This window comes from Salvia hispanica, chromosome 4 (genome assembly GCF_029641045.1).
Source record: "Salvia hispanica isolate PSC_SH4W2 chromosome 4, Shi_PSC_v1, whole genome shotgun sequence".
In the NCBI taxonomy this organism is placed as follows: Eukaryota; Viridiplantae; Streptophyta; class Magnoliopsida; order Lamiales; family Lamiaceae; genus Salvia; species Salvia hispanica.
In genome coordinates, this window is record NC_142695.1 from 42,101,432 (window position 1) to 42,123,255 (window position 21,824).

At 35.5% G+C, this 21,824-nt stretch overlaps 3 protein-coding genes across 7 annotated transcripts; 2 read left to right on the plus strand and 1 right to left on the minus strand.

Annotated features, from left to right (window-relative positions):
- Positions 1-1,642: 1,642 nt before the first annotated feature.
- On the plus strand, positions 1,643-5,385 carry LOC148928683 (protein FAR1-RELATED SEQUENCE 5-like). Its single transcript, XM_089070282.1, has 3 exons — positions 1,643-3,069; positions 3,724-4,739; positions 4,836-5,385. Exons 1-3 carry the CDS (start codon positions 2,309-2,311, stop codon positions 5,222-5,224), a joined length of 2,166 nt encoding a protein of 721 aa, XP_088926408.1. The 5' UTR covers positions 1,643-2,308; the 3' UTR covers positions 5,225-5,385.
- A 6,782-nt stretch (positions 5,386-12,167) lies between these two features.
- Positions 12,168-13,798, minus strand: LOC125196883 (cytochrome b561 and DOMON domain-containing protein At5g47530-like). Its single transcript, XM_048095542.2, has 3 exons — positions 13,081-13,798; positions 12,726-12,980; positions 12,168-12,645 (listed from the first exon to the last, which is right to left on the minus strand). The coding sequence occupies exons 1-3, from the start codon at positions 13,744-13,746 to the stop codon at positions 12,385-12,387; spliced, it is 1,182 nt and encodes a 393-aa protein (XP_047951499.1). The 5' UTR covers positions 13,747-13,798; the 3' UTR covers positions 12,168-12,384.
- A 2,551-nt stretch (positions 13,799-16,349) lies between these two features.
- On the plus strand, positions 16,350-21,551 carry LOC125193640 (SWAP (Suppressor-of-White-APricot)/surp domain-containing protein). Of its 5 annotated transcripts, none has more exons than XM_048091473.2 (4): positions 16,350-16,729; positions 17,524-17,690; positions 18,168-18,908; positions 19,484-21,551. In XM_048091473.2, the coding sequence occupies exons 1-4, from the start codon at positions 16,474-16,476 to the stop codon at positions 21,449-21,451; spliced, it is 3,132 nt and encodes a 1,043-aa protein (XP_047947430.2). In that variant the 5' UTR covers positions 16,350-16,473; the 3' UTR covers positions 21,452-21,551. The 5 variants fall into 5 exon arrangements, with proteins under 5 accessions (XP_047947430.2, XP_088912405.1, XP_088912406.1 ...); XM_089056279.1 differs by lacking the exon at positions 16,350-16,729 and adding an exon at positions 17,822-17,921 and having other exon boundaries at positions 16,796-17,690; XM_089056280.1 differs by lacking the exon at positions 16,350-16,729 and adding an exon at positions 17,830-17,921 and having other exon boundaries at positions 16,796-17,690.
- The last annotated feature ends 273 nt before the right edge of the window (positions 21,552-21,824 follow it).

The window sequence follows — 21,824 nt, forward strand, 5'->3', positions numbered from 1 at the left end:
TAATACTAGTAATGTAAAAATACATATTCATATGTTTATTATATTATGTATTAATTTTCATGTTATGAACACTTCTCCCATTATATATTCTTGTTATTTTATTTTCAATCTAAGTATTAGTAATTAAAACTTTATTTGAAAGTTAATTAAGATTTATTAATTTTATTTATGATATAAAATATGTATATAGCTTTTAATTATACATATACAATTAGTATATAGTTGATAGTTGATATAATATGATGTAGTATATATCAACAAAACAAACTACATTCCACATTGAAAAAATAAAGGCAAAAGATTGTAAAAGATGACTATAAAACAAGCTTTTCATCCCACATTGAAAAATGAAAGAACAATCTTATGGAATACTTCTATAAAGAAAGACACAAATGATTTTTAAGTTAATTTTTATAAATTCATAGGCCCAATACAAGTATGGGTTAATATGAAATGAAAGTTTAGTGTAAAATTTTTAAAATTGATTTTTAATTCATTTTTAAAAATCAAAAAATTTGGTAACCGGTTCGACCGATTCCCGGTTTCCGACCAACCGGTCGGTTCACCCGGTCCAAAATGGTTCAATGCTCCACTAGTTATATATGGTGAATCGGACCGGAAAGGTCACCGGTTCACGACCGAACTGGTCCGACCGGCTGATCCAAACCGGTTTTTAAAACACTGGCTACAACCATGCATATGTTAAGTTAGATACTAATGTATGCTTCAAGCTTTTTGTATGTACATCTATGAGACCAAATAATTTCCTTTCTATTGTTTTTGTTTTTCATTTAATTTGAACAAATAAATCCAAATATTTTGTACTCCCTCCGTCTCATTGAAGATGACTCATTTTCATTTTTAGTTTGTACCAACTAAGATGACTCATTACTTAAAATGAAAACACTTTTATCTCTACTTTATTCTATCTCTCTTACTTTACTCTCTCCTCTCAACACACAAAATAAATTTGCATAAAATCCTGTGTCGCCCAAGAAAGGGGTCATCTTCCTTGGGACGGAGGGAGAGTATTATACAGTAAAATGGTGATCAGATCATCACTGAAAGTTCACTTACCCAGCCTCCTGGCATAAGACATCATTAATTATTTATACTACAACTTAATTAAAAGTTAAAGTTCAATTTATTCATTTTCTTATAACTTGCATATATTTTTAAATATGCAAGCTGAGCTAGAGTGTTGATAAAGTTTACTTAATTCAATTTCCGTATAGAAAACTTTGAGGTTCATGTGTTTATATATATATATATATATAGAGAGAGAGATGCGATCATATCATAACTCTCAAATCACATGATAACTCTATAACTAAATCTGGACCACACATATTTTATAATCTTGTGGTTGAGATTCAAACTTAGATTTACTTAATAAAAATAGGCGCAGAGGGTAAATATGTCATTTCGCTAATTTAATTTTTGAATTTCGCTCCAGATTCACTCCAGATTTCACGCTCTTCTCATCGGTTTCTTCTCAGCGATTTTCGATTCTCTCATCTTCTCTGTGATTTTGTTTCCATTTTGATCCAGATCACTCAATTTGATTCTCTCCTCTTCTCTGCGATTTTGTTTCCATACTTTTCGCTTATTTTGTTTCCATAGGCTCCAAATTTGATTCATTTTCCATAGTCTTCAGATTTTGTTTCCATAATTGTGATCGGGAAGATGTTTTCAATTTTGCGTTCTTATTTTCATTGATTACCTCTTCAATTGCTGTGAAAATTTGCTTCGATGGAATCTGTAGCAAATAACGAAGGTAACAATCATTATCTATTATTTAGCTTATTGATTGTGTTCATATTCATGTATTGAATTTGATTTTAGATTAATATTAGTTGTTGATTGGTTTATGTTTCTGATGTACTGAAATTCTTATTTGATTATATTATGTATTGTCGATTATGTGTTAAAATGATACTTTTGGCTTATAAATGTTAGGTTTACTGCATAACATGATAGTTTTGTCGGATAAAATGATATTATGATAAAATGATACTATGATAAAATGATACTATTACTGATTTGTAGGTATGTACATTCCTGTTTGTGATGATAGGTTTACTGCATAACATGATAGTTTTGTCGGATAAAATGATACTATGATAAAATGATACTATGATAAAATGATTCTATTACTGATTTGTAGGTATTTACATTCCTGTTTGTGATGATAGGTTTATTGCATAACATGATATTTTTACTGCATAAAATGATACTTTTAGTGCATAAAATGATATTATGATAAAATGATACTATGATAAAATGACACTTTTACTGATTTGTAGGTATGTACATTCCTGTTTGTGATGATGCTTTGAAGCCAATGATTGGTATGAAATTCAATACATTAGTAGAAGCAGTTGGTTTCTATGAACATTATTCTCGTTCAGTTGGTTTTGGCATTCGTAAAATGGGTAACAAATCAGTTCAAGGTATTACTAAGTGGCAGTATTTGGCTTGCAACAGACAAGGCTCTAAGAATTTTATACCTGGTCATGCATACCAATCAACTGAAGTGTCTTTTAAGAAGCGTAGGTGTCGGTCATTTAGGTGTGAATGTCTTGCTAAGCTCAATTTGAGATATTATTCAGATGGCAAGAGCAGAGGATATGAGGTTTATCAGTTTGTTGAGTATCATAATCACTTAATGGTTGCGGATGAGCATAGGCATTTTATGATGGCCAATCGCAATCTGGATCCTATTCATCGGAGGTTTATGGAGGATTGTGGCAGGTGTAATATTGGTCCCACTCTCACATTCAAACTTTTGAAGGAGATAATGGGTGGACCTGAAAATGTTGGATGTGATATTATTGATATTAGAAATGGTTATCGTGATATTATGTCCAATATTGATGGTTCAGATGCTCAAATGATTTTTGATTATATGCGTTCTCAAAAGGAATCATCTGATGCCTTCTATTATGAAATTGAGATAGGATCTCATGGAAAGTTAACTAGACTCTTTTGGGCTGATGCTATTTCAAGACGAAATTATCATATGTTTGGAGATGTAATTTCATTTGATTCAACATACAACACTAACAGGTATATTACTTTTGTTGCTAATAGACATAAAATGATACTTTTTGCTGATAAAATGATACTCATATCTGATAAAATGATACTCATATCTGATAATATGATACTCATTGCTGATAAAATGATACTTGCAGTAGATAAAATGATAGTTCTTACTAATAAAATGATACTTTTGCATGATAAAATGATAGAAATTGTGCTTTTGCATAATAAAATGATAAAATGATACTTTTGCATCATAAAATAGTATCCCTTCTGTCAATAGCTGATAAAATGATACTCATTGCTGATAAAATGATACTTTTGGCTGATAAAATGATACTCATTGCAGATAAAATGATACTTTTGGCTGATAAAATGATACTCATTGCTGATAAAATGATACTCATTGCTGATAAAATGATACTTTTGGCTGATAAAATGATACTCATTGCAGATAAAATGATACTTTTGGCTGATAAAATGATACTCATTGCTGATAAAATGATACTTCTTACTAATAAAATGATACTTTTGGCTGATAAAATGATACTCATTGCTGATAAAATGATACTTTTGGCTGATAAAATGATACTCATTGCTGATAAAATGATACTTCTGGCTGATAAAATGATACTCATAGCTGATAAATATAATTCATTTTTATGTTATATTCTGAAGGTATTGCATGATTTTTGCTCCATTCACTGGAAAAGATAACCATTCTAGACCAGTTACATTTGGAGCTGGCTTGTTATCAAGTGAAGGTAGAGAATCCTATTCTTGGTTGTTTGGCTGTTTTGTTCGATGCATGGGGGTAGCACCCAAATTGATTATCACTGATCAAGATTGGGGGATCAAACTTGCTGTTCAACAAGTACTTTTACAAACAAGGCACCGATGGTGTATGTGGCATATCATGGTTAAGGTGTCAGATAAGTTGCCCAAATCTTTACTTGGTAATGAAGATTTCAAAAAAGAGTTGAATGCATGTGTTTGGTCTGATTTGTTAGAGCCTGATGAGTTTGATATAATATGGAATGATATAATGGAACGGTATGGATTAGAAGACGTGCACTGGTTTGGATCAATGTTTGAAGATAGAGAATTCTGGGTTCCTGCTTATTTTCGAGATTTTCCCATGGGGTCGCTTCTTAGGACTACATCGATGTCTGAATCGGAGAATAGCTTTTTTAAAAACTACACAAAGCCACGTGCAAATCTTGTACAGTTCATCAATTTCTTTAATTATGCTGTGGGAGATCAAAGGAATGCCAATTCACGATTGAACTACTTGGATTACTCAACTATTCCTGATTTGTCAACCCAATTGCCTATTGAGAAGCATGCATCTACAATCTACACTGATTCTATTTTCAAACATGTACAACAGGAAATAAGTATTGTGTGTGAGATTGTTTCTATAACTACTGTTGAGGATAACATCAAGAAGCATCAGGTCAAGGACCAATATGGTAGAACATTGGATGTTATGTATGATTGTAAGCAAGACACATTCGACTGTAGTTGCAAGAAGTTTTCCAGAATTGGTTTGTTATGTTGTCATATATTTTGTTTGTTGAAGAATAAGTCTGCTAATCTCATTCCTGAGAAATATTTTGGTCGAAGGTGGTTGAAGAGCTCTTTACTAAAGGCAGCACATGGTCTACCATCTGAGGAACAACAACCATTTGAACGTGTGTTCCATTTTTAACCTTTATTTGTAAAAATTCTATTTTTCAGTCAGAGAAATGATAGTACTTATTGTAATAATGTTATCTTTTATCTTGCAGATTTGGATGAAAAGCAGGAAGTTAAGAAAAAGTTGTTCTCCAACTTTTATCGATTAGTCCAAAAGTCTGAAGGAAGTATGGATCATTTGTCTTTGTTAAGTGCTGGTCTTGATGATTTGGAACAGCATATGTTTGGAAATTGTGCAGCACCTTCAGTCATTGAAAAGAAGAAGATGGTTGAGGATTTTTATGGAATGGCAGTACCTGATGTAATTGATGTACATCCTCCAGACGTTGTTAGTACTAAAGGATCAGCTAGTGGCAAAGTAGCAAAGAGGCAGAGTGCAATAAGGAAAGCAAATAAGCCTCTACGACGGTGTGGTAAATGTCATGAGATGGGTCGTCATGATTCAAGAAATTGTGGTAGAGTCAATGAGAAGTCAGATTGAAGCCATTTGATATAGTTTAGGTATTTTAGGTGTATAAAATGACATTTTGGCTGATAAACTCATTCTTTTGTTTATAAACTGATAAAATGATACTTTAACCTGAAAAAATGACATCAAAAATGATATATAAGCTGATAAAATGATACTCGCAGTTGATAAAATGATACTCGCAGTTGATAAAATGATACTTCTGACTGATAAAATGATACTTTAGCTGATAACATCATTCTTTTGTTTATAAACTGATAAAATGATACTTTAACCTGAAAAAATGACATAAAAAATGATATATAAGCTGATAAAATGATACTTTTGGCTTATAAAATTATAAAATGATACTCGCAGTTGATAAAATGATACTTTCAGCAGATAAAATGATAAAATGATACTTCTGACTGATAAAATGATACTTTGGCTGATAACATCATTCTTTTGTTTATAAACTGATAAAATGATACTTTAACCTGAAAAAATGATACTCGCAGCAAATAAAATGACAATAACCTTATAAAATGATGTATAAGCTGGAAAAAATGACATATAAGCTGATAAAATGATACTATCAACGGATAAAATGATGTTTTAATCTCACAAAATGATATATAAGCTGATAAAATGATACTTCTGACTTATAAAATTATAAAATGATACTCGCAGTTGATAAAATGATACTTTCAGCAGATAAAATGATAAAATGATACTTCTGACTGATAAAACGATATAATGACAAAATCATAGTTGTAGCAGATAAAATGATAATTTGGGTGATTATATTCGAAACCACTATTACAAAACGCTATTATCAAGTCATAGAAGTTAGTATACAGGGGGTTTAAATTCTCTAATCATCTTTTCAACATCAATATCTTCTTTTTTGCTGTCATTCTCAAACTTCTTCTTTATCATTGTAAGTGTCTCAAAAGCCTTCTTGTTAGTATCTCCAATAAGCAATGCTTCAGTATATCTGGCACGGAGTTTTATGAAAGACTCTGTTCCCTTCTTCGTTAAACCCGAATTCCAGTTACGAACAGGACCACCCATGTAAGTCTCCAAATGGCGCATCACATAAATTCCACAGTCAACTTTATTTGTATCGTTCTGCCATGGCATATTCATGTATCTGGTTTTTGACAGTTTGACAGTTCTTCCCATTGATGGATTGAGTCCATTTCCAAGATAAGTTCGGAAGAAATTTCTCTATTCAAATAACACAAAACATACATGAGGTTGATTAAAAATTATATTATGTTCCATACTGAATTATAGTCAATGCATTTTAACTAATAAATACTGAATGCATTTAACTAAACATACCAGAGTACTTGGTGCATCTTCATATTTCTTCTCAAGTAAATCTTGACTAACCAGAGAATTGTCAATCACATCCATCATTTGCATTTTGAGATTGAAGCAGATGATATAATAATGTTCGTACGCCCAGATTGGAAAGAATATCTAATTTTCAAAACATTATATATAAATGTCATTTTCAAAAATATAGGTATGTTGTTCTGTAAGGGATGTGATCATATCATAACCCATATTTATTGTGATAACCTAATAACCCTCATTTTATGGATGAAAAGTATCATTTTGTAGAACAGAATATCATTTTATGGACGAAAAATATCATTTTTAGTAAAAATGATACTTTTGACCCATGAAATGATAGGGTTATTAGCTTATCACATAAATATGGGTTACCATTATAACGCACCCTTGTTCTGTAATGTATATCTAATTATGACTTACCAGGTCATAATTTTCCCATTTGAAATTTTCAATTTGTGACACAAATTCATTCAAGTTTGAGCAAAATCTTTCTCGACTCTCTGCTTCAGTCCAACCAGATCTCCTTGCAGTAATGTTGTAAATCTGTCATGTTTACATTTTTGTAAATATATTTTAATTTTTAATGTAATACTATTATTTATTTACTCGTTTACTGTACCGTAGGTGTTGTGTTGATGAAAAGACGACTCGGTGATGCCTTTGATTTGAATTTTTCATTGTAGTTGAGGAACACAGCCCATGCATCTATGATGTTGATCCTGACGTATGAACGTGGAGCAAGGCTGTGGAAGTCAATCTTGAACAATGTGATCTTGTCGTTCTCATAAACTACCTCATAACTGATTTCAAATTCATATTTAATGTTAGTTAAAAGAACTGAATAAGAATATAATTATGTAATTCAAAACTTACTGTTCACTTTCTTCATCTTTCATCAACCAGTACATTATTTCTCTCTCTTCTTTATTCAGCTTTCCTTTCAGATTTACTGCTCTGACATTGTAGGGAGAGCACATTGCTTCAACAATTTTGTTTGTTGTTCTGACCACTTTCTCCTTCTCCTTTTCGACTGGGGGATCTTGATCTTGAGAAACCATCTTCTTCCCTTTGTCCTTATTCAAATTTTCTTCTCTCTGTTTTAAAACTTCATCATCTCCTTTTTCAACATTTATATCCTTGATGACAGTGGATATTATGTTATCAACTCTGTCATGCTTTCATTTAAAAAAAATATAAATTGTTATTGACAGAAGGGATACTATTTTATGATGCAAAAGTATCATTTTATGATGCAAAAGTATCATTTTATCATTTTATTATGCAAAAGCACAATTTCTATTATTTTTTTCAGGCAAAAGTATCATTTTATCATTTTATCATGCAAAAGCACAATTTCTATCATTTTATCAGGCAAAAGTATCATTTTATCATTTTATCAGGCAAAAGTATCATTTTATCCGCTTAAACTATCATTTTATGATTCAAAAGTATCAGTTTTCAAATAAAACAGAACTACCAAAAAACATCATCAAACATATATCATTTTAAACATATAAACAATCATTTTATGTACTTAAACTATCATTTTTAAAAGTTACCTCATATTCTTCATTCTGAACTTCTTTCTCTGAAACTTTTTCCTTTTCTTTTACAGCTGCTTTATTAGCCTTTTCCTTTTCGCTTGCATTCTGTTTCTCTTGCTCGTTTTCCACCTCATCATCTTTTTCCTTCTCCACATCCTTTTCCCGATTAAATTCTTGATTCTCATTAGGACTGTCATCACATTCAGGTATCAGAGTGAAGGTAGGGAACTCATTCTTATTTTTCAATATATATGTCCTCTCAGTAGCTTTAGTTAACTCAATCATGATATCAATCCATTCAGGATCATCAGTTTCATCATTGTTTATAGCCTGTGTCATTGTATCCTGACTTTCTATAACATGCTTCACACCTTCCTCTCTCAATCCCATTGCATTTCTCGTTGTATCACAGATTATCTTAAAGCTATTGAGATTCCTGAGTTTATCCGGCGCTGCTTCAAGGACATCAACCATCTTCAACATTGAGGCTTTAACATCCTTTGCAGCTCCCTTCCATTCATTTATGAAATTCTCCCATTCATTGGTTGTCCCCACTTCATCATGATCATGATGATCATTTGTCTTCAAAACTTCTACATCTTGAGATTCATCTTCTTCGTCATCTTTATCATTTTCTTCATGTGGCTGCTTTTTATATCGGTCATACATATGACCCAGACCAAATGTTGAATTCTCCATTTCTGCTCTTTGTCTATCTTTCAACAGTTCTGCAGTCCATCCTTTCACTGTTGGGTAACATCTTGGCACCATTTTTTTTTCAAAGAGAATCCTGTCCACGTAACAAGCCTACATTAAACAAAAACTAAATATTAGTTTTTCTGTAAATAGATTCATAGACAATGGAAAACAAATATATTCTTACCACTACAAAGATAACTGGCCCGGTAAATATCTTTGCTGTGTCTTTTTTCCACCTCTTTTGTGTTTCATGCAATCTGGATATGACATAGCCACACCAATTGTATTCTTTGATCTTCTCAACATCAGCTATGTAATCTAAAATTTTTGGCCTCAAATTTCCATCAGCAGGAGTGTTAATCAAGGCATACTCCATGAGAACCATAAAAGTCCATTTAAAGAACTCACCACCTTCTTTGTCTCTCTCCATCTGCTCTACAACATACTTTGGCACCATTTTTTTCTCTCCACCTTTACAGAATTTAGCAATTTCAGTTTTGATGTGGGTATTTTTCTGAAATTTGCTTTTATTGATAGGTAAAGATCCAATCGGGAACCCAAGAGTTATGTGAACATCTTCATCATCTAAAAACAGTGATTCCCCACTGTTCAACTCAATTGATGAAGTTTTACTGTTAAAGTTGTTGATTAGATAATACGCTAATGCTCTTGGGAAACTTCTTATATTGAAGTTTAGGAGTGCGCCAAACCCAATCTCTCTAACAGCTCTTCTTTGATTCTCGTTTAGAGATTCAAGCATGTCAACGAAGAAGTCAGTATTCCTTCTTCCTGCCAAAGTTGCTATCCTAATGACTGCAATATCTTGAACAACTTTTTTCTTGCTCTTCTTTGATGCTGTCTTACCATCAGTTGTATCGTCATTCTTTCTTTTCTTCTTATTTCTTATATGTTCTACTTCTTCTGCTAATGTTCTACGTTGATCATCATCATCATCACGAATGTTCTTTCCTAATAAACAAAAGATTTCAGTGTGTTAAACAGTTTATGTCATTATATAAAGTCAAAGTATCATTTTATAATCTGAAACTATCACTTTATCAAGGGCAATTATCATTTTTTCTTCTGAAACTATCATTTTCTATATTTCAATGAGTTTAAAAAAGCAGAGAGGGAATAACTTGTCACTTAAGTAGAACAAAACACTACTTACAAAGTATCATTTTATCATTTTCAGAAACTATCATTTTATGCACCCAAAGTATCATTTTATCAAGCAAAGGCACAATTTCTACATACAAAAACACAGAGATACACACAACAACACACACAAAAACACAGCAGCAGTAGCATCAGGACACACACACAAACAAACATAAAGTATCATTTTATCACATGAAACTATCATTTTTTCATTCAGAAACTATCATTTTATCCCATGAAACTATCATTTTATTCCATATCCCATGAAACTATCATTTTATAATCTGAAACTATCATTTTATCAAGGGCAATTATCATTTTTTCTTCTGAAACTATCATTTTCTATATTTCAATGAGTTTAAAAAAGCAGAGAGGGAATAACTTGTCACTTAAGTAGAACAAAACACTATTTACAAAGTATCATTTTATCATTTTCAGAAACTATCATTTTATGCACCCAAAGTATCATTTTATCAAGCAAAGGCACAATTTCTACATACAAAAACACAGAGACACACACAACAACACACACAAAAACACAGCAGCAGTAGCATCAGGACACACACACAAACAAACATAAAGTATCATTTTATCCCATGAAACTATCATTTTTTCATTCAGAAACTATCATTTTATTCCATATATCCAATGAAACTATCATTTTATAATCTGAAACTATCATTTTATCAGAAAGTATCATTTTATCTACATTTAAACAGATTATGCAAACACATAGCAACACACAAAGCAAAACACACATAAACAAAGCAAAACACACACCAGCAGCATATATTGTTATGCATGAACGATATTGTATAAATATAAGAAATATCTACACTAAAAAACTACAGAATCTAAAAATAATCGAGAAAATCATCAGCAAAATGATAAATCGATCAAAATCAAAAGTGAAATAAGTAATAAACTTCATCCAACCTTTCTTCGATGAAAAAACTATGATTTCCTTCGACATATTCCAGAATTGTGATGATTTTTCCTTCGATTCGTAGGGTTTCAAATGCGATTCAGAGTGTTTGAGTGTTTCCTTCGATTCGTAGGGTTTGAAATTCGATTCAGAGTGTTTGAGTCTGAGATGAATTCAGATCGTTTTCTTTTTTCCCACCAATTTTAAAATTGAAATGACAATTTTGCCCTTAATATATTCGAAAATGATAGTTTTATTTGATAAAATGATAGTTTTGTTAGATTAAATCTAGACCACATATTTTAAAAATGTGTGGTGGAGATTTAGTTATAGGGTTATCACACAAATTGGGGTAATCATTATAATGCACCCCTATATATATATATATATATATATATATATATATATATATATAGGGGAGCACTAGGGCGCATCCTTAATTAGAGTGCTAACGTACATCCAACCACGTGCTGCCATGTGGCACGAAAAATGCAATATTGTATATATAAAAATGCAATACACATTTGTGAAGTTGTTCATGCATTTCCGCAGATTGCATTTTAGTTATAGGAAAATTGCATTTTTTATTGTTAAGTTTTGCATTTCACATAAATTGCATTTTTTATTGTTAAGTTTTGCATTTTCACATATATAAATGCAATCCGTATAGATATAAAATGCAAATTAAACAGTCAATATCGAAAATGCAAAACTTAACAATAAAAAATGCAATCTTCATATAACAAAAATGCAATCTGTCGAAATTCATATTGCATTTTTCTATATATAATATTGCATTTTTCGTGCCACGTGGCAGCACGTGATTGGATGTACGTTAGCACTTTAAAATTAGTTAGCATATTAGTACATCCCTATATATATATATATATATATATATATATGTAATCGTAGTTAGTCATTTTTCGTTGTGTTTGGTGAGGAGACAATGTTCTATTATTATGTCCGAAATTCTGCTTATTATGGTCTACTATGCTTCGTCGTACAATTTGATTATTTGTTACATGTGTGTTCGATCTTTAGATTTCCCTTCTTAATCCCCTCTCCTAATTGTAGTTTTTAGGGCATTGCAATCCTTAGCTAAGTGCGGACGTGACGAAGGAGTAGACGGCGACATCGATGGTGGTGGAAATGGTGTAGGAAGGGAGAACGGAAGGAGAGTGCACACACCAAAGAGTTATCAACGTTTTAATCCCTTGTCATATTGTTATACATATCCGAAACGCTTAGACACTGAAATATTGAATAGAATAAGAAAACGCGATTAACGGAGTGGCTTCGACTTAATTACTTACTAATAACTCCGTAACATGGAGTAATGGATATTCTCATTTTCTTTTGCCAATACAGACAGACCATGTGGTCATCATCATATTGTTAATACAAAACATATGGGATCTCTTCAAATGAAAAATGAGCTGATCCTAGGTAGTGAAGAACACCATCACCCAAAAATTCAAGAAAAATATGATAGAGGTAATTCATCCTTGTTTGGACGAGCTGTTTTGTTGAAGAAACTTAATCCAACCGAAGAGTTCAAAAGTAATAGCCAGAGATCCCAAGGCTCCAAGAACTCCAATATAAGCCCATTTCCAGACATGCTCAGGCTCCAAAATCTTAATCCCCAAAAATATGTTGAAAAATACCAACGCCAAAATGGAATACCCTAGAAAATGATGATACATATTCCAATACATCCTATAGCCATCCGAGGGGTGGGGCCTCAACCTCCACGCCAACATCTGCAATGCAACGGATCATTAAATTGTGGACGTCCCAAAAATGGATCTTTAAATTGTGGACAAGGAGAGTATTTTATTACCTGTATGGTTGCAAAAATAAAGATTAAGAGTCCGGCGGTATTATGGATGTTGAACTTGTAGTTATGGGAAGCCTTTCCGAGCCATAAGCCGAGGGCCCACCCGGCGGAACCGATGATGTAGCCAGAGGTCTGGCATGTGACGTGGATGTCGTACCAGTTCTTACATGGCACTGGGAATATCCTCATGTATCTCGAAACTATCACACCACTCGGCAGTAGTGTCCCCCATCCCACTATGTTCACAATTCCGTGAACCTGAACTCCAAATCAAAGTAGAGATAATGATGTTTCCATTTTAGAAAAAAAAAAGAAGATGTGGCAATTGAGTTTGTCTAGAGTTAGATAAATTACTTACTATTCTTAGTCTACTACGTTGATGGCGAGTGTAACTAATAATTTGAGTGGAGTCGAGATCAATAGTCTCAGTGCTGTCGAAGTTGTTGATGGATTTAGGGTGCATCAACGGCTCGTTTCCTCTGATCTCCTCCCCAATCTGCCACACAACATTGGTCTCGGAGCTGTTGAACTTCTTCGCCGGCAGCACCACCGCCGTCACGATCACGTGGTACTCGAGCCCCGGGTCGTACTCCATTTCGCACCGGCTGAACTCCACCCCGACGTCCTCGTCATCGGCCGGCACGAGAGGGCAGCGCCGCGACTTGGTCATGGCCGTCACGTTGTACTTGTGGCACTCGAACGTGCCGTTCTTGTGCTTGACGCCGATGACGGCCCTCGTCCCGGCCATCTGGGGGCCGTCCGGGTTGACGCCCCAGGCCATCCACCCGGTGTCCTCGTGCCTCAGCCTCGCCCCGAAGGCCACGTGGAGCCTTCGGGACGTGCTGTTGAAGCTCCACGCGAGTTCGGCTCCCAGGGTCTTGCTGCGGCAGCTCTGGATTGGCGTGGAGTTGGGCAGCTTTGTCTCGGCTAATTTTTGGAAGCCTTGGCTGCAGCTGTGGGCGGTGGCCAAGGGAGCGGAGAGCAGCACGGCGGCGGCGAGGAGGAGTAGGGCAAACTTCATCATTTTCAGATTTTGTTTAATTCGTTATGTGACATAAGTCTGATCAATTAATATTTAGAGAGCATTCTTTATTCTATAAGTACTAGAACATTGTTTAAGGAGTTGGGCACAAGTTATGAATATGTTCTATCCCTTTTTGTATAGATAAGATTGCTCCCAAACGTGTTGTGGGCTTGTGGCTTCTAATCCTTGGTTAAAGGGAAAGCAGTTTGCTTTGTCAGTTCCTTTATACTTAGATGAAAGAGTAGCTAATCAAGTAATGTATCTAGCATTGTTTTTTGTTGACAGGCTAGTTTCCACACTATTGGCAATGCCATGAAACACGACCATCCCAAAAGTAATTAATGGGAATAAATTTTTACTACTTCAAAATAATTTTTTAGTAGAAGCAATAAATACTACCTATTGTAATTGCTTATCGCAATTTGCTATCACACTTCGTAAGATCGAGTTGTTACTACTAAATTTACAAGATTTAATCAAAATTCTAGATTAACCCCATAAATTGAATACTAAATTCAAATAATAATATTACAATTTTCATAGCACCCAAAATTCTGCTATGATCCACCCATTTAACTAGACATGGTTTAAAAAAAACTAGAGTGGATTTAAGTAATGATAAGTGAATAATCGTTTTTGGGAGGTAACCCTCTACCACTAGAATAGTACTCCATGATAGTCAGCGTTGAATATATATGGACTATTATTGTTTGGGCCTGATTTAATTAGTGTCTGGGCCTTTTATCCATTCTTTGGATCTAGCCCAGAAGCCTAGCTGCTTCCCCTTCACACCAGATGCTGCCACATGTCTCTTCACTTAGATTGTGCTCCTCAGCCGTTGGATTGAGGGTTTGTTAATGTGTGTTTGTTTATGTGAGATGTGAGCTGGTTTGTTTTCTCTCATTATTCGATACTCTCTCTCTCTCTCTCTCTCTCTCTCTACTCTCTGAAATTCTCCATCTTCTCTCTACATCTCCGATTGCTTCTTCGGTTGATTCCTTGAGATTGTTCACCATTCTTGTGTGAATATTCGAGTGCTAAGTCGTTTGGAAGGCAACTGCTTCGGTTGCTTGTGGTGTGAGAACTAGGGTTTCTGTTCTGAGGTGGTTCCAGTGACCTAATCCGGTGTAAAGGGGCGGTGCGGTGAAGGTAGTGACGGTGTGAGGGTAGACTCCAGTCAATTCATCGGTGCTCCCTTGGATTCGGTTCTGAGCCATATTATGTGATCTATTCTGTTTCTCTTTGCTTTCCCTTGTTAGTTGTTGTTTAGATCCGCAAGGATCTTGTGTTGTTATACTAACAATCTTCTTGAGTGTGTAGGTGTGTCAAGGAGTCAAGATTACTCAAGAACCCTAGCTAGAACTAGTTACTGTAATTGTAATAGCTGTGAGAGATTCTTCTTTGTAATCTGTTAAACATATCAGTCGCGTGGTTGGAGTTTGACTGAGCTCCCTTAATGAAGAACAAAGAGGTCTTGGTAATTAGTGAATCCGTCCCTAGTCTGATCCCTACAGTCAAGCATGGCCTGATTGCAGAATAAGTTCAACAGCCCATTTGCCAACAGGAACCTATAAGATACTAGTACTGCAATCTAAACAAATCAGGCCACTTTTAATTTTCTGGTAACCTTGAACAATACTTAATCCGTTTATGAAATATTGTCCAAGTTTGACTCGGCACGGATTTTAAATTTAAGAAATGTAAAGAAAAGTGAGTTGAAAAAATTAATAGAATGAGGGTCTCATATTTATATATTAGTTTTATACTTGAATGTGAGCGTAAAGAGTTGGTAGAAAGTGGAGTTCATTAAAAAAAAAAAAAGCAAAGTGGACAACTTTTCACGAATGGACCAAAATGACAAAACTCTGGACAACATTTCACAGACACGAATGGAGTATTTATTTACTACAGAGTATATTAAAAACTTTAAGTTTTTGTAATTTTTCCAACCGACCAACCCCATGTTTTTTTTATGGAGTTGTTCTTATGTGGCTGATTTAAAAACTTATATCAACTTATCGGGAAATGAAGCAAATGATGTGGTTTTTAACCTAAAAACAACATCGTTTTATACTTGGAAAACATTTAATTAAGAAGCTTCATATTTTCTAGTACCGATTTTCTAGGGTTCGTCACTTTTATTAAACAATTTTTGCCATACACATCGCTTCAAGCTTGTGTTAATTGTTTCTATTCGAGTTTGGGTATGTCACCACTGTGTGTCGTTTTATACTTGGAAAACATTTAATTAAGAAGCTTCATATTTTCTAGTACCGATTTTCTAGGGTTCGTCACTTTTATTAAACAATTTTTGCCATACACATCGCTTCAAGCTTGTGTTAATTGTTTCTATTCGAGTTTGGGTATGTCACCACTGTGTGTTTGAATTCCTATCATATGTATCGATCGAATTTCCTAAGTAGATGTATGAATTTCCTCTATCACTAGAGAATCCCAAACATACCTTAGAGTTTGTGTAATTGAATACCGTTGAATTTTTCATAAAATAAAAAAATATGCTAAAAATTGTGTAATTGATACCTTTAGAGTTTTACACTTACTCTTATTTATATTCTTAAAATTTTTATTGACACCTCGAAGTAATAATATTTGAAAAATACTCAAAGATCCCCAATTGCTGTACAAATCCCAATTTTCCTATATCTAGGGTTTTCCTATAATCCCACGCCATAATTCAATTCACCAAACCAGAAAGTGGATACGAATATGGAGATAATCGGGCGCCACTCCTTGCTCTTCGACGACGATGCCATGTTGGCGTTCGTCAACTCCGGCGACGCCCTCGTCGACTGGCACTCCCTCCAAATTGACCGCTACGATGTTCGCCATCTCCTCTCTGCCCCTCCTCCGCCACGCCGTCGCAATCGCAGCCATGAACCTAGAACCTCCGATGACCCCTCTATCGAATTTCTAATTGAGCAGGAGCGATATCTTGATCTTCCATTGGAGTCCAATCAACCAGGTATTGCATTGCTTTCTCACTTTTGCATTTATGTTTTTCTAGTTAATCGATCGATTGGTCTTGTGTTTTGAAATATGGTTATTATGTATCTATATCACACAAGTACTGCCATTGTTGAAGTTATTTGCTGGGCAGCAGGGTTGGGTCTGTTGGGAGCTTGGAGAGCCTTGATTTTAAACGAAATTAATAGGTTAATCAGGCGGAACTGTGCTCCAGAGAGTTTGCTGAGAGCTAATCACAGAACACTTGGTAGAAAATGGTGTTAAGATGCTGGTATATTGGAGTAGGGATAATATCTTAGTGGCCATAATCCTGTCAGTGAAGGATTTATGATTTTGTTAAAGATGGTAATGAGTCTACCTTTTTTTGGTCAATTGGAAAATTATGGTCAGGTGTTCATTAACTCTTTTCCCTTAAACTTACGTCTTAAGGAAATCTAATAGAGATTTCGCTGTGTCAATTTGGTGCTATGGTCAATAGTTTGTCTAGGTAGTAAATTGGATTTTTCCATGAATATATCTTCGTGGAATTAGCTATGCTGTCAAGCAATTGTTGAATATCTTATAAAACAGGTAGACAGATGAAGAGGTGTGATAGCTATCTAGTTTGTGCTGGTAGCATACTTTCTTTGCTATATGCTTCAAAATTTGCAGGGCGGATTTAACTATGTGACTCCTTCCAGTTACAAGTAAGATTCAAGAAGGTTTTATTTCCCTTCAAGTTTTAATGGTTCTGTAAGTTGTAACATTCTTTCTGGTTGTTCAAGCGGAATCTAAAAATTATCTTTTATCCAGATTTAGAAGAAGAGAAAGAAGAAAAACCATCCAACAGTGGCAGTTATCATGCTATTGCCTTCTCTTATGGAAATAATGATGATTCGGCTGATCAAAAGAATACAGATATTGAGATGGAAGCCAAAGGGTATCTCCCTCCGTTCTTTGTTCCTGGGGACATTGTCTTGGTAAGCTCATTTTAAATCTTCTTGAATGCTTTCTAGGATAAGCATGATTTCTTAATTGCTGACTTGATTTTCCCAGTGTTGCCGTAATAATTGCCTAGGTTATGTTTGTTATCTGAGGCTCACCATGTCAGATTTTCAGATGCTTGGAGCAGGGATGCAATTCTTGTGCTCTAAGGTTGCTGTACACAGGCACCTTCTGTCCCTTTGATGTCATGGCAAAGGGATGTGCAGGTGGGATTAGGAAAGTAGAAGTTTCATTGAGGACTGTCAGTTTACTAATTCGGATGACAACTGACGTGTGACACATCTAGTGCCATTCCTTTCGGTTTATTGTTGTTACGTTGTGACTATTATCATCACTCTTTATACTTTAAAAATTTTCAGTTTAATTTGTTGGCGTATTTGTTTCTGGAGGTTTTGGAACTTCTCGCTGCTAACAAAATTTTCCTTGTTTTATTTTTTGCCTCCTTTTTGCAGCCTCCGTCGGAGAAAGTACATCAGATAATTGCAAGAACTGCCATTTTTGTCAGCAAACATGGTGGCCAGTCAGAAATCATTCTGCGGGTGAAACAAGGGGACAACCCAACATTTGGATTTCTTATGCCTGATAATCATCTTCATACTTACTTCAGATATCTTGTTGAGCACCCTGAACTTTTGCATCCTGAAATTGATGAAAAATCTCAAGATGGGAGGAAAATGGGTACTGAGCACAACAATTCTGGTAATATTGGGGGTGCTTTATCTTTGCTCGGTTCTGTATATGGGTCTGGGGAGGATGAGGACACTGATGATGGTGTTAATGCTTCTCTATCTCATGCCACAAAAAATCTGGAATCTGTGGAAATTGCTGCTAAGGATGAGTCAGGGAAATCAATTCTTTCTAAAAAGGATAAGGTTCCTGCATTGAAGAAGAACACTTCAATCATAGGTTCCAAACGTAAAAGTGTAAAAGGGAGTAAGAAGGAAGATAATTCTGGTGCTAAAGAAGAGAAGTTAAGGAATCATGGTATTGGAGCCACTTCAAAACCAATTGTAGAGCCTCCTCCTGAATTAAAAAGAATGGTTGATAAGCTTGTTGAATTTATTACGAGAAACGGGAGACAATTTGAGGCAACACTACTTGAGCAAGATAGTAAGCTCGAGCGATTTCCTTTCCTTCTTTCATCCAATCAGTATCATTCCTACTACTTAAAAGCTCTTGAGGCAGCTCAGGAGGTACCCCTCATTCCAACACCCCCTTACTCTTTATCTCATGTAGCACATAAACTGACAGTTGAAATGAATCATATGTTCTTGTGCCCTTGAGCACGCTCTCCCAGAAATAATTTAATGTTCAGATTGTAGATTCATCCTTCCAAAAACCATAAGGTGGGATATATGTCTCTTTTAAAGATTAATAATTTTACCTTTGTTTTCATTAACCATTTAACTTGTGTCGGCCGAACAACATGCATCCCAGTGGTAATAAGCCTTTTTTAAGCTAAGGTCAAAGATAATTTTAGCCGAATTAATATATTACTATAGCTTCATTTGTTTGTAAGCACGTGTATTGCTTAAACAAATGTGACTGAATTTCTTCAATCTGAATTATATGCTACCTAAGTTAACAGAGTGTTTACAGCCCATTGAAATAAACAAGTAGTAGGGCCTAAAATGCATGACTGAATGTCTCAACCCTTTACATGTGCTACTCCCAGAGGTCCTGTGTATTTGTACTTTTTTTGTTGACATGTTTAAAATGGCGTGGCATTCCTTCCGTCCTCTAATTATAGCCTCTAATTGTTTTGCAGTCAAAAGTAAATGGCAAGAGCTTCTATCCGGGACAGGAGGATCTAGGTGGACGTGGGATTAGCAGAAAAGGTTCTTTGCCCAAAGAAACGGGTATTTCACACTCCACTTCTGAACTTTGTGATGTGCCATTTGAATCTGATAGGAAAGAGAAGTTCAAGATGGTGATTGGAAAATCAAAGAAAGATGCACAAGAGGCAGAAAAAGAATCCCAAGAATGTGGATTCACTGTAGATGCAGCTGCAGCTGCTGCTATCCTTCAGGCTGCCACAAAAGGAATTAAGAGCTCTGGTTTGCGATACATCACTAACACTGCCTCCAATTCTCATATCAATGCTGTTAGAAATGAGGATGGGCAGCCTGCAAATTCAGGCAATCTTCAGTCCTTGCTGCCGTACAGTACTGGTGAAAAGTCTGAGCAAAGTGGAAGTTGCAATCCCTCAGCTTCTCATGAAGTTGCAGGAGGGGATGATTATTCTAACTCAAACCTGACAGAAGAGCAGAAGCTGAAAGCCACGAGGCTCAAAAGGGCTAAAATGTTTGTGGCTATGTTGAAAAGTGGAGCACTCCCCTCTAGAACAGGAGCATCAAGGGGATCATCTGCAGAACCTGTAGAACATGGAGTGTGGATATCTGCTGCTGAGGGTCGTTATGCTAGCCAAGAAAGAGAGGGCAGCGCTCCTGCAGTAGTTTACAAGTCTGCTGTCGAGTGTAGTTTCAGTGAGAGGCAAAGCGATCAACAATCAAAAAGAAAGTATCGCTCAGAATCCGTTGGAAGAAAGGATGATGAAGAGGATAGTGACCAAGAGGGTCACTTGTTCAGGAAGCGCAGAACATCCAGAAGATCCGAGGATGATGAAAATGAAAATACGGTGGAAAAGGAGCACAGGTACAACCAAGAAAAGGGAAGGCACCAGTCTCATTCAACCGAAGATAATAAGAAAGGAGAAAGTTGTGAAGAGTACAAGGATGCTAAATCACTGCGTTCATCCCATCATTCACAAGGAGATGACAATGAGTCTGAAGGCATGTGTAAAGAGGATAGAGAAGCTAAGGACAATGGTCGTCACCCCGACAGAAAATACAGATCAAGAAGCCAAAGGGAAGATGAAGAAGTTGGAAATGCAGTAGAGAAGGATCGAAAGCACCGTAGGAGTAAGCGCAGGTCTCACTCTTCTTCAGAGGAAAGCGACAATGGAGGGGAAAGTGATGGACAAGATGCCGAGCATAAGCACTATGGATCAAAACACACCTCTCGGCATTCACAGCATGATGATAATGTGCGTGAAGGTGCATATAAAGAGGAAAGAGATAAGGAACACAAAAGGAGTCACGGATCAAGATCTAGAAGGCACGAGAGCAAAAATGCAGTAGAAAAGGAGGATAAGAAGTACAGAAGAAAGCACTCGTCTCATCTCTCTTACGAAGAAAATGGAGGAGAAAGTAGTGGAGATGAAAAGGAGAATCATCGCTCCAAGTCTTCTCATTCAAAGCACAAGAATGATGGCCGTGAAGACATATATAGAGAAGAAAAGGATCGTAAACGATCCAGGAAGAGTAGCCATTCTCACCATTCTTCTAGTGAAAGCCCCAGCCGACATTCATCTGAGCGGCACAAGAAGCACCGTTCTAGCCGCACTTCACATCATAGCGAGGACAAGCACAGGCACAGGCACCGGAAAGACAGAGAATCTCATCATCGCCACAAGCATGATGGCTCTTCAGATGATGAACATCAGCACCGTGCTAGCTCATGCCACCCCGAAAAAGAATCTCTTGACCTGGAGGAGGGAGAGATCAGCTCGAAGGATGAGTCGAAGGGGATTGTCAGTGGTGATGGCAAAAGAGAAGTGTCTGTCGACGTAGCGAGTTCCGAACAGAGGGCTCCATCTCTACCCTCAGAAACTACGGAAGTCCCTGCTGATCTAAGGGCCAAAATTCGTGCAATGTTGATGGCGACGAGGTCATAGCTGTAGAAACTATTTGGTGGAAAGTGTAGTTGATTGTAATCACGTAACTGTGTCATATGGTGTGTTGTGTTGGATTCTATTTTAAAAGGTTTCTTAATCATTCCGTGGCCTCGTGAAATCTCTCTTTAGTGTAGTGACATGAAACGAATCATTTATGGAAATAAAATTTATTCGAGACAAGAAAATAGTCTTAAATATCATGATATGACACATTTGGGTTAATTTTATGAATTGCTTGTACTCAAATTTTATTTGGTTTTGAGTATTAAACCTTTTAATTTATATTGTTTGTGATTTGATTCAATTGATTTAACTAATTTATTCCCATGATAAATCAAAAATCACGTAGCCTTTTTAATTTAGGTTAAATTTG